A 20,300-nucleotide genomic window follows, 5' to 3' on the forward strand; every position below is an offset into this window, starting at 1 on the left:
AGTCACAGAGAGAGGAGGACGAGAGTCACAGACAGAGGAGGTGAGTCACAGAGAGAGGAGGACGAGAGTCACAGAGAGAGGAGGACGAGAGTCACAGAGAGAGGAGGTGAGTCACAGAGAGAAAAGGACGAGAGTCAGAGAGAAAAGGACGACAGTCACAGACAGAGGAGGATGAGAGTCACAGAGAGAGGAGGATGAGAGTCACAGAGAGAGGATGACGAGAGTCACAGAGAGAGGAGGACGAGAGTCACAGAGAGAGGAGGACGAGAGTCACAGAGAGAGGAGGACGAGAGTCACAGAGAGAGGAGGACGAGAGTCACAGAGAGAGGAGGACGAGAGTCACAGAGAGAGGAGGACGAGAGTCACAGAGAGAGGAGGACGAGAGTCACAGAGAGAGGAGGACGAGAGTCACAGAGAGAGGAGGACGAGCGTCCCAGAGAGAGGAGGTGAGTAACAGAGAGAGGAGGACGAGTCACAGAGAGAGGAGGACGAGAGTCACAGAGAGAGGAGGACGAGAGTCACAGACAGAGGAGGTGAGTCACAGACAGAGGAGGTGAGTCACAGGCAGAGGAGGTGAGTCACAGGCAGAGGAGGTGAGTCACAGGCAGAGGAGGTGAGTCACAGGCAGAGGAGGTGAGTCACAGGCAGAGGAGGACGAGAGTCACAGAGAGAGGAGGTGAGTAACAGAGAGGAGGACGAGCGTCCCAGACAGAGGAGGACGAGCGTCCCAGAGAGAGGAGGACGAGAGTCACAGAGAGAGGAGGACGAGAGTCACAGAGAGAGGAGGACGAGAGTCACAGAGAGAGGAGGACGAGAGTCACAGAGAGAGGAGGACGAGAGTCACAGAGAGAGGAGGACGAGAGTCACAGAGAGAGGAGGTGAGTAACAGAGAGAAGAGGGCGAGAGTCACAGAGAGGAGGTGATTAGCAGTGAGGAGGATGAGGCACATGTTACTCACTGGGACATGCTGCTTGGCAGGGAGTGGAACCTCAAAGGGAATGTCTGTGTATTGAAAATCTGTGTGATCCAGGGCATCTAGACTTCCCTCTTCAATGGCCTGTAGAACAGATAATATACGTTACTAGCACAAGGTCCCCTCTTTCCAGTCTCTGAAGGTCTCCCTGGAGAGAGGATACACCATGCAGTGCCCTACACCCGTCACTGCACCTACATTATTACACCATGCAGACATACTTACATCTACGAGGTCCAGAAACCTGTTCAGGAAGATGAACGCTGAGTTTTCCCAGCCTATTACCTGCCGAGGAGAGAGAGACAGCGTATTACACACACAGGCCGGGGAAGAGACACCCTGAGTACACACAGAGAGGTACACACAACCCGGGGGAAAGACACCCTGAGTACACACAGACCGGGGAAGAGGCACCCTGAGTACAAACAGAGAGGTACACACAGCCCGGGGGAAAGAGACACCCCGAGTACACACAGAGAGGTACACAGGCCGGGGGGAAGAGACACCCTGAGTACACACAGAGAGGTACACACAGCCGGGGGGAAGAGACACCCTGAGTACACACAGAGAGGTACACACAGCCCGGGGGAAGAGACACCCTGAGTACACACAGAGAGATACACACAGGCCGGGGGGAAGAGACACCCTGAGTACACACAGAGAGGTACACAGGCCGGGGGGGAAGAGACACCCTGAGTACACACAGAGAGGTACACACAGGCCGGGGGAAAGAGACACCCTGAGTACACACAGAGAGGTAGACACAGGCCGGGGGGAAGAGACACCCTGAGTACACCCAGAGAGGTACAAACAGCCCGGGGGAAAGAGACACCCTGAGTACACACAAAGAGGTACACACAGCCCGGGGGAAAGAGACACCCTGAGTACACACAGAGATACACAGGCCGGGGGAAGAGACACCCTGAGTACACACAGACCGGGGGAGAGACACTCTGAGTACACACAGAGAGGTACACACAGGCCGGGGGAAAGAGACACCCTGAGTACACACAGAGAGGTAGACACAGGTCGGGGGAGACACACCCGGAGTACACACAGACCGGGGGGAAGAGACACCCCAAGTACACACAGAGGTAGACACAGGCCGGGGGGAGAGCCTCCCTGAGTACACACAGAGAGGTACACACAGCCCGGGGGAAAGAGACACCCTGAGTACACACAGAGAGGTACACAGGCTGGGGGAAGAGACACCCTGAGTACACACAGAGAGGTAGACACAGGCCGGGGGAGAGCCACCCCGAGTACACACACAGAGGTACACACAGACCGGGGGAGAGGCACCCCGAGTACACACAGAGAGGTAGACACAGGCCGGGGGAGAGCCACCCTGAGTACACACAGACCGGGGGAGAGACACCCTGAGTACACACAGAGAGGTAGACACAGGCCGGGGGAAGAGACACCCTGAGTACACATAGACCGGGGGAAGAGACACCCTGAGTACACACAGAGGTACACACAGGCCGGGGGAAGAGACACCCTGAGTACACACAGACCGGGGGAGAGGCACCCTGAGTACACACAGAGAGGTACACAGGCCGGGTGGAAGAGATACCCTGAGTACACGCAGACCGGGGAAGGGGCACCCTGAGTACACACAGGAGGTACACACAGGCCGGGGGAAGAGACACCCTGAGTACACACAGACCGGGGAAGAGGCACCCTGAGTACACACAGAGAGGTACACACAGGCCGGGGGGAAGAGCCACCCTGAGTACACACAGAGAGGTACACAGGCCGGGGGGAAGAGACACCCTGAGTACACACAGATAGGTATACACAGGCCGGGGGAGAGACAACCCGAGTACACACAGAGAGGTAGACACAGACCGGGGGAGAGGCACCCTGAGTACACACAGAGAGGTAGACACAGACCGGGGGAGAGGCACCCTGAGTACACACAGAGAGGTAGACACAGGCCGGGGTAGAGACACCCTGAGTACACACAGACCGGGGGAGAGGCACCCTGAGTACACATAGACCGGGGCAGAGACACCCTGAGTACACACAGAGAGGTACACAGGCCGGGGGAAAGAGACACCCTGAGTACACACAGAGAGGTAGACACAGGCCGGGGGAGAGGCACCCTGAGTACACACAGAGAGGTAGACACAGACCGGGGGAGAGGCACCCCGAGTACACACAGAGAGAGGTAGACACAGGCCGGGGGAGAGACACCCCAAGTACACACAGAGAGGTAGACACAGACCGGGGGAGAGGCACCCTGAGTACACACAGAGAGGTAGACAAAGACCGGAAGAGAGGCACCCTGAGTACACACACAGAGGTACACACAGGCCGGGGGAAGAGACACCCTGAGTACACACAGAGGTACACACAGGCCGGGGGAAGAGACACCCTGAGTACACACAGACCGGGGGAGAGGCACCCTGAGTACACATAGACCGGGGGAGAGACACCCTGAGTACACACACAGAGGTACACACAGGCCGGGGGAGAGACACCCTGAGTACACACAGAGAGGTACACACAGGCCGGGGGAGAGACACCCTGAGTATACACAGACCAGGGGAGAGGCACCCTGAGTACAAACAGAGAGGTACACAGGCCGGGTTGAAGAGACACCCTGAGTACACGCAGACCGAGGGAGAGGCACCCTGAGTACACACAGAGGTACACACAGGCCGGGGGAAGAGACACCCTGAGTACACACAGACCGGGGAAGAGGCACCCTGGGTACACACAGAGAGGTACACACAGGCCGGGGGGAACAGACACCCTGAGTACACACAGAGAGGTAGACAAAGGCCGGGGGGAAGAGACACCCTGAGTACACACAGAGAGGTACACACAGGCCGGGGGAGAGACACCCTGAGTACACACAGAGAGGTACACACAGGCCGGGGGAGAGACACCCTGAGTACACACAGAGAGGTACACACAGGCCGGGGGAGAGACACCCTGAGTACACACATACCGGGGGGAAGAGACACCCTGAGTACACACAGAGAGGTAGACAGAGGTCGGGGGGGAGAGACACCCTGAGTACACACAGAGAGGTAGACACAGACCGGGGGAGAGGCACCCTGAGTACACACACAGAGGTACACACAGGCCGGGGGAAGAGACACCCTGAGTACACACAGAGGTACACACAGGCCGGGGGAAGAGACACCCTGAGTACACACAGACCGGGGGAGAGGCACCCTGAGTACACATAGACCGGGGGAGAGACACCCTGAGTACACACACAGAGGTACACACAGGCCGGGGGGAGAGCCACTCTGAGTACACACAGAGGTACACACAGGCCGGGGGAAGAGACACCCTGAGTACACACAGGCCGGGGGAAGAGACACCCTGAGTACACACAGACCGGGGGAGAGGCACCCTGAGTACACACAGAGAGGTACACAGGCCGGGTGGAAGAGACACCCTGAGTACACGCAGACCGGGGGAGAGGCACCCTGAGTACACACAGGCCGGGGGAAGAGACACCCTGAGTACACACAGACCGGGGAAGAGGCACCCTGAGTACACACAGGCCGGGGGGGGAAGAGACACCCTGAGTACACACAGAGAGGTACACAGGCCGGGGGGAAGAGACACCCTGAGTACACACAGAGAGGTACACACAGGCCGGGGGAGAGACACCCTGAGTACACACAGAGAGGTACACACAGGCCGGGGGAGAGACACCCTGAGTACACACAGACCGGGGGAGAGGCACCCTGAGTACACACAGAGAGGTACACAGGCCGGGTGGAAGAGACACCCTGAGTACACGCAGAGGTACACACAGGCCGGGGGAAGAGACACCCTGAGTACACACAGACCGGGGAAGAGGCACCCTGAGTACACACAGAGAGGTACACACAGGCCGGGGGGAACAGACACCCTGAGTACACACAGAGAGGTAGACAAAGGCCGGGGGGAAGAGACACCCTGAGTACACACAGAGAGGTACACACAGGCCGGGGGAGAGACACCCTGAGTACACACAGGCCGGGGGAGAGACACCCTGAGTACACACAGAGAGGTAGACAAAGGCCGGGGGAGAGACACCCTGAGTACACACAGGCCGGGGGAGAGACACCCTGAGTACACACAGAGAGGTAGACAAAGGCCGGGGGGAAGAGACACCCTGAGTACACACAGAGAGGTACACACAGACCGGGGGGAAGAGACACCCTGAGTACACACAGAGAGGTAGACAAAGGCCGGGGGGAAGAGACACCCTGAGTACACACAGAGAGGTAGACAAAGGCCGGGGGGAAGAGACACCCTGAGTACACACAGAGAGGTACACACAGACCGGGGGGAAGAGACACCCTGAGTACACACAGAGAGGTAGACACAGGTCGGGGGGAGAGACACCCTGAGTACACACAGAGAGGTAGACACAGACCGGGGGAGAGGCACCCTGAGTACACACACACACAGAGGTACACACAGGCCGGGGGAAGAGACACCCTGAGTACACACAGAGGTACACACAGGCCGGGGGAAGAGACACCCTGAGTACACACAGACCGGGGGAGTGACACCCTGAGTACACACAGAGGTACACACAGGCCGGGGGAAGAGACACCCTGAGTACACACAGGCCGGGGGAAGAGACACCCTGAGTACACACAGACCGGGGGAGAGGCACCCTGAGTACACACAGAGGTACACACAGGCCGGGGGAAGAGACACCCCGAGTACACACAGACCGGGGAAGAGGCACCCTGAGTACACACAGGCCGGGGGGAAGAGACACCCTGAGTACACACAGAGAGGTACACAGGCCAGGGGGAAGAGACACCCTGAGTACACACAGAGAGGTACACACAGGCCGGGGGAGAGACACCCTGAGTACACACAGAGAGGTACACACAGGCCGGGGGAGAGACACCCTGAGTACACACAGAGAGGTACACAGGCCGAGTGGAAGAGACACCCTGAGTACACGCAGACCGGGGGAGAGGCACCCTGAGTACACACAGAGGTACACACAGGCCGGGGGAAGAGACACCCTGAGTACACAAAGACCGGGGAAGAGGCACCCTGAGTAAACACAGAGAGGTACACACAGGCCGGAGGGAAGAGACACCCTGAGTACACACAGAGAGGTTGACAAAGGCCGGGGGAAGAGACACCCTGAGTACACACAGAGAGGTACACACAGGCCGGGGGAGAGACACCCTGAGTACACACAGAGAGGTACACACAGGCCGGGGGAGAGACACCCTGAGTACACACAGAGAGGTAGACACAGGCCGGGGGAGAGGCACCCTGAGTACACACACAGAGGTACACACAGGCCGGGGGAAGAGACACCCTGAGTACACACAGAGGTAGACACAGGCCGGGGGAAGAGACACCCTGAGTACACACAGAGAGGTAGACACAGGCCGGGGGGGGGGGGGGGGGGGGACACCCTGAGTACACACAGAGAGGTACACACAGGCCGGGGGAAAGAGACACCCTGAGTACACACAGAGAGGTAGACACAGGCACATAAAGAGACAGATACAGGCTGAGGAGAGACATTTTGATTACATGGAAATAGGAAATGAGAAGTAGAGAGACATCCCGGGATGTGTGTGACAGACATGTACAGAATATCACACACACACAATGACATACGGACAATACCTTAGCGGCCATTCCAGCCTCATAGAAAGCCTTGTCCGCAGGCAGCAGATCTGTGTGACGCAGGAGGGCGACGCAGAGCTTCACCGCCATGACGTCCTGCCGGGAACAGGAATAAGCCACAAGGTAAGCAGACAATCCATGGGGGAAGGGGGGGGGGGGGGGGTGAGAGACAGTGAGGAGAGACAGAAGGGAGCATCGGTGAGGAAATATGAGAGAGACAGATGGGAGCGACAGTAAGGAGACGTGAGAGAGACAGATGGGAGAGAGTGAGGAGACGTGAGAGAGACAGATGGGAGAGAGTGAGGAGACGTGAGAGAGACAGATGGGAGAGAGTGAGGAGACGTGAGAGAGACAGTGAGCAGATGGGAGAGAGTGAAGATACGTGAAAGAGACAGTGAGCAGATGGGAGAGACAGTGAGCAGATGGGAGAGACAGTGAGGAGAAGTGGGAGTGACAGTGAGATGTGAGAGACAGTGAGATGTGAGAGAGACAGATGGGAGAGACAGTGAGCAGATGGGAGAGACAGTGAGGAGAAGTGGGAGTGACAGTGAGATGTGAGAGACAGTGAGGAGATGTGAGAGAGACAGATGGGAGAGACAGTGAGATGTGAGAGACAGTGAGGAGACGTGAGAGACACAGTGAGAAGAAGTGGGAGTGAAAGTGAGATGTGAGAGACAGTGAGAAGACGTGAGAGTGACAGTGAGGAGACGTGAGAGAGACAGTGAGAAGTGGGACAGACAGTGAGGAGAGAAAGTGAGGAGAGACAGAAGGGAGCATCGTGAGGAAATATGAGAGATACAGATGGGAGAGAGTGAGGAGACGTGAGAGAAACTGATGGGAGAGACAGTGAGCAGACGTGAGAGAGACAGATGGGAGAGACAGTGAGGAGACGTGAGAGAGACAGATGGGAGAGACAGTGAGGAGACGTGAGAGAGACAGATCATATGATAGAGAGATAGTGTGAGACAGTAGAGAGGGAGGAAGAGTGTGCGAGAGACAGAGTGGGAAAAAGAACACATAGAGGAGACATCCTCCATCAGCCTACACTAACACCACCCAAACCAACCTCTTTCCAATGTCATCTCCAGCCGTCTCATACTGGATGTCTCAGCACTTCCAGACCTCATCATGGCCAAGGCCAGATTCCCCCCCAATACACAATCCCTCCTCTGGGGACCCTCCAATCCCACCTCTCATTCTCACTACCTCCAACTCCAGAACATCTCCCTCCCTTACACCCAATGTCACCAATTCCCGCAGAGACTACTGTAACCTCCCCCTCTCTCATCACCCCTGTGCCCTCTCCGCCTCACTATACCCCAATCACTCCATTACACTCGCCTATAAGACTTTACCAGTCACGCCAGCTGTAGCCAGGCCTGTGGCACCTTTACAGCGTTGCAGTCCTCCCTCCCCCATTAGTATGTTAGCTCTCACAGGCAGGGCCCTCTGTTCTTCTCCTGCACACTAGTGCTCCGCTCCCCTTCTGTCAGGGTACGGTATAGGGTCGGAGAGTACTCCTGCCCTTATTCTCCCATATTGTCACCCTCTGCTGAGTCTTTCTGGAGCCTTACAATTAGGTTATTATAATTAGGAGGACAAACATGTATAGTTGTTATAACCTGGGGGGAGAGGAGAGAGAGAGAGAGAGAGACAGAGAGGGTGACGTGGCGCTCACCAGTTGCTGGACACCCTGCGCTGCAGAACGCGTGGAGTAATAATGAGCAATCAGCATCATCTGCTCAAACTCGTGGTGTGCCGGAGAATTCACCTCGCTGCCCTTCACCATATTGTCACACTGCAGAGACAGGACATCACTTACACACTCACATCTCATCACCTCGCTGCCCTTCACCATATTGTCACACTGCAGAGACAGGACATCACTTACACACTCACATCTCATCACCTCGCTGCCCTTCACCATATTGTCACACTGCAGAGACAGGAATCAGTTACACACTCACATCTCATTACCTCGCTGCCCTTCACCATATTGTCACACTGCAGAGACAGGAATCAGTTACACACTCACATCTCATTACCTCGCTGCCCTTCACCATATTGTCACACTGCAGAGACAGCACATCAGTTACACACTCACATCTCATCACCTCGCTGCCCTTCACCATATTGTCACACTGCAGAGACAGGACATCCGTTACACACTCACATCTCATCACCTCGCTGCCCTTCACCATATTGTCACACTGCAGAGACAGGACGTCACTTACACACTCACATCTCATCACCTCGCTGCCCTTCACCATATTGTCACACTGCAGAGACAGGACATCCGTTACACACTCACATCTCATCACCTCGCTGCCCTTCACCATATTGTCACACTGCAGAGACAGGACGTCACTTACACACTCACATCTCATCACCTCGCTGCCCTTCACCATATTGTCATACTGCAGAGACAGGACATCAGTTACACACTCACATCTCATCACCTCGCTGCCCTTCACCATATTGTCACACTGCAGAGACAGGACATCCGTTACACACTCACATCTCATCACCTCGCTGCCCTTCACCATACTGTCACACTGCAGAGACAGGAATCAGTTACACACTCACATCTCATCACCTCGCTGCCCTTCACCATATTGTCACACTGCAGAGACAGGACATCAGTTACACACTCACATCTCATCACCTCGCTGCCCTTCACCATATTGTCACACTGCAGAGACAGGACATCAGTTACACACTCACATCTCATCACCTCGCTGCCCTTCACCATATTGTCACACTGCAGAGACAGGACATCAGTTACACACTCACATCTCATCACCTCGCTGCCCTTCACCATATTGTCACACTGCAGAGACAGGAATCAGTTACACACTCACATCTCATCACCTCGCTGCCCTTCACCATATTGTCACACTGCAGAGACAGGAATCAGTTACACACTCACATCTCATCACCTCGCTGCCCTTCACCATATTGTCACACTGCAGAGACAGTACATCACTTACACACTCACATCTCATCACCTCGCTGCCCTTCACCATATTGTCGCACTGCAGAGACAGGACATCAGTTACACACTCACATCTCATCACCTCGCTGCCCTTCACCATATTGTCACACTGCAGAGACAGGACATCCGTTACACACTCACATCTCATCACCTCGCTGCCCTTCACCATATTGTCACACTGCAGAGACAGGAATCACTTACACACTCACATCTCATCACCTCGCTGCCCTTCACCATATTGTCACACTGCAGAGACAGGACATCCGTTACACACTCACATCTCATCACCTCGCTGCCCTTCACCATATTGTCACACTGCAGAGACAGGACATCACTTACACACTCACATCTCATCACCTCGCTGCCCTTCACCATATTGTCACACTGCAGAGACAGGAATCAGTTACACACTCACATCTCATCACCTCGCTGCCCTTCACCATATTGTCACACTGCAGAGACAGGACATCCGTTACACACTCACATCTCATCACCTCGCTGCCCTTCACCATATTGTCACACTGCAGAGACAGGACATCACTTACACACTCACATCTCATCACCTCGCTGCCCTTCACCATATTGTCACACTGCAGAGACAGGAATCAGTTACACACTCACATCTCATCACCTCGCTGCCCTTCACCATATTGTCACACTACAGAGACAGGACATCACTTACACACTCACATCTCATCACCTCGCTACCCTTCACCATATTGTCGCACTGCAGAGACAGTACATCCGTTACACACTCACATCTCATCACCTCGCTGCCCTTCACCATATTGTCACACTGCAGAGACAGCACATCCGTTACACACTCACATCTCATCACCTCGCTGCCCTTCACCATATTGTCACACTGCAGAGACAGGACATCCGTTACACACTCACATCTCATCACCTCGCTGCCCTTCACCATATTGTCACACTGCAGAGACAGGACATCACTTACACACTCACATCTCATCACCTCGCTGCCCTTCACCATATTGTCACACTGCAGAGACAGGAATCAGTTACACACTCACATCTCATCACCTCGCTGCCCTTCACCATATTGTCACACTACAGAGACAGGACATCACTTACACACTCACATCTCATCACCTCGCTACCCTTCACCATATTGTCGCACTGCAGAGACAGTACATCCGTTACACACTCACATCTCATCACCTCGCTGCCCTTCACCATATTGTCACACTGCAGAGACAGCACATCCGTTACACACTCACATCTCATCACCTCGCTGCCCTTCACCATATTGTCACACTGCAGAGACAGGACATCACTTACACACTCACATCTCATCACCTCGCTGCCCTTCACCATATTGTCACACTGCAGAGACAGCACATCCGTTACACACTCACATCTCATCACCTCGCTGCCCTTCACCATATTGTCACACTGCAGAGACAGGACATCCGTTACACACTCACATCTCATCACCTCGCTGCCCTTCACCATATTGTCACACTGCAGAGACAGGACATCCGTTACACACTCACATCTCATCACCTCGCTGCCCTTCACCATATTGTCACACTGCAGAGACAGGAATCAGTTACACACTCACATCTCATCACCTCGCTGCTCTTCACCATATTGTCACACTGCAGAGACAGGACATCCGTTACACACTCACATCTCATCACCTCGCTGCCCTTCACCATATTGTCACACTGCAGAGACAGGACATCAGTTACACACTCACATCTCATCACCTCGCTGCCCTTCACCATATTGTCACACTGCAGAGACAGGAATCACTTACACACTCACATCTCATCACCTCGCTGCCCTTCACCATATTGTCACACTGCAGAGACAGGAATCAGTTACACACTCACATCTCATCACCTCGCTGCCCTTCACCATATTGTCACACTGCAGAGACAGGACATCACTTACACACTCACATCTCATCACCTCGCTGCCCTTCACCATATTGTCACACTGCAGAGACAGTACATCAGTTACACACTCGCATCTCATCACCTCGCTGCCCTTCACCATATTGTCACACTGCAGAGACAGGACATCCGTTACACACTCACATCTCATCACCTCGCTGCCCTTCACCATATTGTCACACTGCAGAGACAGGACATCACTTACACACTCACATCTCATCACCTCGCTGCCCTTCACCATATTGTCACACTACAGAGACAGGACATCAGTTACACACTCACATCTCATCACCTCGCTGCCCTTCACCATATTGTCACACTGCAGAGACAGGACATCACTTACACACTCACATCTCATCACCTCGCTGCCCTTCACCATATTGTCACACTGCAGAGACAGGACATCCGTTACACACTCACATCTCATCACCTCGCTGCCCTTCACCATATTGTCACACTGCAGAGACAGGACATCCGTTACACACTCACATCTCATCACCTCGCTGCCCTTCACCATATTGTCACACTGCAGAGACAGGAATCAGTTACACACTCACATCTCATCACCTCGCTGCCCTTCACCATATTGTCACACTGCAGAGACAGGACATCACTTACACACTCACATCTCATCACCTCGCTGCCCTTCACCATATTGTCACACTGCAGAGACAGGACATCACTTACACACTCACATCTCATCACCTCGCTACCCTTCACCATATTGTCACACTGCAGAGACAGCACATCAGTTACACACTCACATCTCATCACCTCGCTGCCCTTCACCATATTGTCACACTGCAGAGACAGGACATCCGTTACACACTCACATCTCATCACCTCGCTGCCCTTCACCATATTGTCACACTGCAGAGACAGGACATCCGTTACACACTCACATCTCATCACCTCGCTGCCCTTCACCATATTGTCACACTGCAGAGACAGGACATCACTTACACACTCACATCTCATCACCTCGCTGCCCTTCACCATATTGTCACACTGCAGAGACAGTACATCCGTTACACACTCACATCTCATCACCTCGCTACCCTTCACCATATTGTCGCACTGCAGAGACAGCACATCAGTTACACACTCACATCTCATCACCTCGCTGCCCTTCACCATATTGTCACACTGCAGAGACAGGACATCCGTTACACACTCACATCTCATCACCTCGCTGCCCTTCACCATATTGTCACACTGCAGAGACAGTACATCCGTTACACACTCACATCTCATCACCTCGCTGCCCTTCACCATATTGTCACACTGCAGAGACAGGACATCACTTACACACTCACATCTCATCACCTCGCTGCCCTTCACCATATTGTCACACTGCAGAGACAGTACATCCGTTACACACTCACATCTCATCACCTCGCTGCCCTTCACCATATTGTCACACTGCAGAGACAGGACATCACTTACACACTCACATCTCATCACCTCGCTGCCCTTCACCATATTGTCGCACTGCAGAGACAGTACATCCGTTACACACTCACATCTCATCACCTCGCTGCCCTTCACCATATTGTCACACTGCAGAGACAGCACATCCGTTACACACTCACATCTCATCACCTCGCTGCCCTTCACCATATTGTCACACTGCAGAGACAGGACATCAGTTACACACTCACATCTCATCACCTCGCTGCCCTTCACCATATTGTCACACTGCAGAGACAGGAATCAGTTACACACTCACATCTCATCACCTCGCTGCCCTTCACCATATTGTCACACTGCAGAGACAGGACATCCGTTACACACTCACATCTCATCACCTCGCTGCCCTTCACCATATTGTCACACTGCAGAGACAGGACATCCGTTACACACTCACATCTCATCACCTCGCTGCCCTTCACCATATTGTCACACTGCAGAGACAGGACATCCGTTACACACTCACATCTCATCACCTCGCTGCCCTACACCATATTGTCACACTACAGAGACAGGACATCACTTACACACTCACATCTCATCACCTCGCTGCCCTTCACCATATTGTCACACTGCAGAGACAGGACATCACTTACACACTCACATCTCATCACCTCGCTGCCCTTCACCATATTGTCACACTGCAGAGACAGGACATCACTTACACACTCACATCTCATCACCTCGCTGCCCTTCACCATATTGTCACACTGCAGAGACAGGAATCAGTTACACACTCACATCTCATCACCTCGCTGCCCTTCACCATATTGTCACACTGCAGAGACAGGACATCCGTTACACACTCACATCTCATCACCTCGCTACCCTTCACCATATTGTCACACTGCAGAGACAGGAATCACTTACACACTCACATCTCATCACCTCGCTGCCCTTCACCATATTGTCACACTGCAGAGACAGGACATCCGTTACACACTCACATCTCATCACCTCGCTGCCCTTCACCATATTGTCACACTGCAGAGACAGGAATCAGTTACACACTCACATCTCATCACCTCGCTGCCCTTCACCATATTGTCACACTGCAGAGACAGGACATCCGTTACACACTCACATCTCATCACCTCGCTGCCCTTCACCATATTGTCACACTGCAGAGACAGCACATCAGTTACACACTCACATCTCATCACCTCGCTGCCCTTCACCATATTGTCACACTGCAGAGACAGGACATCCGTTACACACTCACATCTCATCACCTCGCTGCCCTTCACCATATTGTCACACTGCAGAAACAGGAATCAGTTATACACTCACATCTCATCACCTCGCTGCCCTTCACCATATTGTCACACTGCAGAGACAGGAATCAGTTACACACTCACATCTCATCACCTCGCTGCCCTTCACCATATTGTCGCACTGCAGAGACAGGACATCACTTACACACTCACATCTCATCACCTCGCTGCTCTTCACCATATTGTCACACTGCAGAGACAGGAATCAGTTACACACTCACATCTCATCACCTCGCTGCTCTTCACCATATTGTCACACTGCAGAGACAGGACATCACTTACACACTCACATCTCATCACCTCGCTGCCCTTCACCATATTGTCACACTGCAGAGACAGGACATCACTTACACACTCACATCTCATCACCTCGCTGCCCTTCACCATATTGTCACACAGCAGAGACAGGACATCACTTACACACTCACATCTCATCACCTCGCTACCCTTCACCATATTGTCACACTGCAGAGACAGGACATCACTTACACACTCACATCTCATCACCTCGCTGCCCTTCACCATATTGTCACACTGCAGAGACAGTACATCCGTTACACACTCACATCTCATCACCTCGCTGCTCTTCACCATATTGTCACACTGCAGAGACAGGAATCAGTTACACACTCACATCTCATCACCTCGCTGCCCTTCACCATATTGTCACACTGCAGAGACAGGACATCCGTTACACACTCACATCTCATCACCTCGCTGCCCTTCACCATATTGTCACACTGCAGAGACAGCACATCCGTTACACACTCACATCTCATCACCTCGCTGCCCTTCACCATATTGTCACACTGCAGAGACAGGACATCACTTACACACTCACATCTCATCACCTCGCTGCCCTTCACCATATTGTCACACTGCAGAGACAGGACATCACTTACACACTCACATCTCATCACCTCGCTGCCCTTCACCATATTGTCACACTGCAGAGACAGGACATCCGTTACACACTCACATCTCATCACCTCGCTGCCCTTCACCATATTGTCACACTGCAGAGACAGGACGTCACTTACACACTCACATCTCATCACCTCGCTGCCCTTCACCATATTCACATTACCAGGTCATACAGCATGTACAGTACAGCACCAGGTACATTACCAGGTCATACAGCATGTACAGTACAGCACCAGGTACATTACCAGGTCATACAGCATGTACAGTACAGCACCAGGTACATTACCAGGTCATACAGCATGTACAGTACAGCACCAGGTACATTACCAGGTCATACAGCATGTACAGTACAGCACCAGGTACATTACCAGGTCATACAGCATGTACAGCACCAGGTACATTACCAGGTCTTACAGCATGTACAGTACAGCACCAGGTACATTACCAGGTCATACAGCATGTACAGTACAGCACCAGGTACATTACCAGGTCATACAGCATGTACAGTACAGCACCAGGTACATTACCAGGTCATACAGCATGTACAGTACAGCACCAGGTACATTACCAGGTCATACAGCATGTACAGTACACCACCAGGTACATTACCAGGTCATACAGCATGTACAGTACACCACCAGGTACATTACCAGGTCATACAGCATGTACAGTACACCACCAGGTACATTACCAGGTCATACAGCATGTACAGTACAGCACCAGGTACATTACCAGGTCATACAGCATGTACAGTACAGCACCAGGTACATTACCAGGTCATACAGCATGTACAGTACACCACCAGGTACATTACCAGGTCATACAGCATGTACAGTACACCACCAGGTACATTACCAGGTCATACAGCATGTACAGTACACCACCAGGTACATTACCAGGTCATACAGCATGTACAGTACAGCACCAGGTACATTACCAGGTCATACAGCATGTACAGTACAGCACCAGGTACATTACCAGGTCATACAGCATGTACAGTACAGCACCAGGTACATTACCAGGTCTTACAGCATGTACAGTACAGCACCAGGTACATTACCAGGTCATACAGCATGTACAGTACACCACCAGGTACATTACCAGGTCATACAGCATGTACAGTACACCACCAGGTACATTACCAGGTCATACAGCATGTACAGTACAGCACCAGGTACATTACCAGGTCATACAGCATGTACAGTACAGCACCAGGTACATTACCAGGTCATACAGCATGTACAGTACAGCACCAGGTACATTACCAGGTCATACAGCATGTACAGTACAGCACCAGGTACATTACCAGGTCATACAGCATGTACAGTACAGCACCAGGTACATTACCAGGTCATACAGCATGTACAGTACAGCACCAGGTACATTACCAGGTCATACAGCATGTACAGTACAGCACCAGGTACATTACCAGGTCTTACAGCATGTACAGTACAGCACCAGGTACATTACCAGGTCATACAGCATGTACAGTACAGCACCAGGTACATTACCAGGTCATACAGCATGTACAGTACCAGGTACATTACCAGGTCATACAGCATGTACAGTACAGCACCAGGTACATTACCAGGTCTTACAGCATGTACAGTACAGCACCAGGTACATTACCAAGTCATACAGCATGTACAGTACAGCACCAGGTACATTACGAGGTCATACAGCATGTACAGTACAGCACCAGGTACATTACCAGGTCATACAGCATGTACAGCACCGGGCACATTACCAGGTCATACAGCATGTACAGTACAGCTCCGGGCACATTACCAGGTCATACAGCATGTACAGTACAGCACCAGGTACATTACCAGGTCATACAGCATGTACAGTACAGCACCAGGTACATTACGAGGTCATACAGCATGTACAGCACCGGGCACATTACCAGGTCATACAGCATGTACAGTACAGCACCGGGCACATTACCAGGTCATACAGCATGTACAGTACAGCACCGGGCACATTACCAGGTCATACAGCATGTACAGTACAGCACCAGGTACATTACCAGGTCATACAGCATGTACAGTACAGCACTGGGCACATTACCAGGTCATACAGCATGTACAGTACAGCACCAGGTACATTACCAGGTCATACAGCATGTACAGTACAGCACCAGGTACATTACCAGGTCATACAGCATGTACAGCACCGGGCACATTACCAGGTCATACAGCATGTCCCTCAGCTTTGCCCATGTATGGTAGACTTCGGCACAATTCATTCCCTCTGCATTCACCATTTCCACAAAGATCCGCTTATAGATGTTGAAATTCTAAAAAGGTAAAAACAGCTTAAATGTTTCCAGTATTTGTAATACAGAGACAGTGTAACAGCTGCTATTACTGTACATGACGCAGCGTGTGTAATACAGAGACAGTGTAACAGCTGCTATTACTATACATGACGCAGCGTGTGTAATACAGAGACAGTGTAACAGCTGCTATTACTGTACATGACGCAGCGTGTGTAATACAGAGACAGTGTAACAGCTGCTATTACTGTACATGACGCAGCGTGTGTAATACAGAGACAGTGTAACAGCTGCTATTACTGTACATGACGCAGCGTGTGTAATACAGAGACAGTGTAACAGCTGCTATTACTATACATGACGCAGCGTGTGTAATACAGAGACAGTGTAACAGCTGCTATTACTGTACATGACGCAGCGTGTGTAATACAGAGACAGTGTAACAGCTGCTATTACTGTACATGACGCAGCGTGTGTAATACAGAGACAGTGTAACAGCTGCTATTACTGTACATGACGCAGCGTGTGTAATACAGAGACAGTGTAACAGCTGCTATTACTATACATGACGCAACGTGTGTAATACAGAGACAGTGTAACAGCTGCTATTACTGTACATGACGCAGCGTGTGTAATACAGAGACAGTGTAACAGCTGCTATTACTGTACATGACGCAGCGTGTGTAATACATAGACAGTGTAACAGCTGCTATTACTGTACATGACGCAGCGTGTGTAATACAGAGACAGTGTAACAGCTGCTATTACTGTACATGACGCAGCGTGTGTAATACAGAGACAGTGTAACAGCTGCTATTACTGTACATGACGCAGCGTGTGTAATACAGAGACAGTGTAACAGCTGCTATTACTGTACATGACTCAGCGTGTGTAATACAGAGACAGTGTAACAGCTGCTATTACTGTACATGACGCAGCGTGTGTAATACAGAGACAGTGTAACAGCTGCTATTACTGTACATGACGCAGCGTGTGTAATACAGAGACAGTGTAACAGCTGCTATTACTGTACATGACGCAGCGTGTGTAATACATAGACAGTGTAACAGCTGCTATTACTGTACATGACGCAGCGTGTGTAATACAGAGACAGTGTAACAGCTGCTATTACTGTACATGACGCAGCGTGTGTAATACAGAGACAGTGTAACAGCTGCTATTACTGTACATGACGCAGCGTGTGTAATACAGAGACAGTGTAACAGCTGCTATTACTGTACATGACGCAGCGTGTGTAATACAGAGACAGTGTAACAGCTGCTATTACTGTACATGACGCAGCGTGTGTAATACAGAGACCGTGTAACAGCTGCTATTACTGTACATGACGCAGCGTGTGTAATACAGAGACAGTGTAACAGCTGCTATTACTGTACATGACGCAGCGTGTGTAATACAGAGACAGTGTAACAGCTGCTATTACTGTACATGACGCAGCGTGTGTAATACAGAGACAGTGTAACAGCTGCTATTACTGTACATGACGCAGCGTGTGTAATACAGAGACAGTGTAACAGCTGCTATTACTGTACATGACGCAGCGTGTGTAATACAGAGACAGTGTAACAGCTGCTATTACTGTACATGACGCAGCGTGTGTGATACAGAGACAGTGTAACAGCTGCTATTACTGTACATGACGCAGCGTGTGTAATAGAGACAGTGTAACAGCTGCTATTACTGTACATGACGCAGCGTGTGTAATACAGAGACAGTGTAACAGCTGCTATTACTGTACATGACGCAGCGTGTGTAATACAGAGACAGTGTAACAGCTGCTATTACTATACATGACGCAGCGTGTGTAATACAGAGACAGTGTAACAGCTGCTATTACTGTACATGACGCAGCGTGTGTAATACAGAGATAGTGTAACAGCTGCTATTACTGTACATGACGCAGCGTGTGTACTACAGAGACAGTGTAACAGCTGCTATTACTGTACATGACGCAGCGTGTGTAATACAGAGACAGTGTAACAGCTGCTATTACTGTACATGACGCAGCGTGTGTAATACAGAGACAGTGTAACAGCTGCTATTACTGTACATGACGCAGCGTGTGTAATACAGAGACAGTGTAACAGCTGCTATTACTATACATGACGCAGCGTGTGTAATACAGAGACAGTGTAACAGCTGCTATTACTGTACATGACGCAGCGTGTGTAATACAGAGATAGTGTAACAGCTGCTATTACTGTACATGACGCAGCGTGTGTAATACAGAGACAGTGTAACAGCTGCTATTACTGTACATGACGCAGCGTGTGTAATACAGAGACAGTGTAACAGCTGCTATTACTGTACATGACGCAGCGTGTGTAATACAGAGATAGTGTAACAGCTGCTATTACTGTACATGACGCAGCGTGTGTAATACAGAGACAGTGTAACAGCTGCTATTACTGTACATGACGCAGCGTGTGTAATACAGAGACAGTGTAACAGCTGCTATTACTGTACATGACGCAGCGTGTGTACTACAGAGACAGTGTAACAGCTGCTATTACTATACATGACGCAGCGTGTGTAATACAGAGACAGTGTAACAGCTGCTATTACTATACATGACGCAGCGTGTGTAATACAGAGACAGTGTAACAGCTGCAATTACTGTACATGACGCAGCGTGTGTAATACAGAGACAGTGTAACAGCTGCTATTACTGTACATGACGCAGCGTGTGTAATACAGAGACAGTGTAACAGCTGCTATCACTGTACATGACGCAGCGTGTGTAATACAGAGACAGTGTAACAGCTGCTATCACTATACATGACGCAGCGTGTGTAATACAGAGACAGTGTAACAGCTGCTA

The 20,300-nt window shown here is 51.5% G+C and overlaps 1 protein-coding gene across 1 annotated transcript; it reads right to left on the reverse strand.

Moving 5' to 3' along the window:
• Positions 1–817: 817 nt before the first annotated feature.
• Positions 818–17,500, reverse strand: LOC135017038 (intraflagellar transport protein 172 homolog). Its single transcript, XM_063952912.1, has 5 exons — positions 17,369–17,500; positions 8,274–8,393; positions 6,596–6,691; positions 1,199–1,258; positions 818–1,057 (listed from the first exon to the last, which is right to left on the reverse strand). Exons 1-5 carry the CDS (start codon positions 17,444–17,446, stop codon positions 818–820), a joined length of 594 nt encoding a protein of 197 aa, XP_063808982.1. The 5' UTR covers positions 17,447–17,500.
• Positions 17,501–20,300: the final 2,800 nt, after the last annotated feature.

The sequence above is a fragment of the Pseudophryne corroboree genome, unplaced genomic scaffold (genome assembly GCF_028390025.1).
Source record: "Pseudophryne corroboree isolate aPseCor3 unplaced genomic scaffold, aPseCor3.hap2 scaffold_3076, whole genome shotgun sequence".
NCBI classification, from domain to species: Eukaryota; Metazoa; Chordata; class Amphibia; order Anura; family Myobatrachidae; genus Pseudophryne; species Pseudophryne corroboree.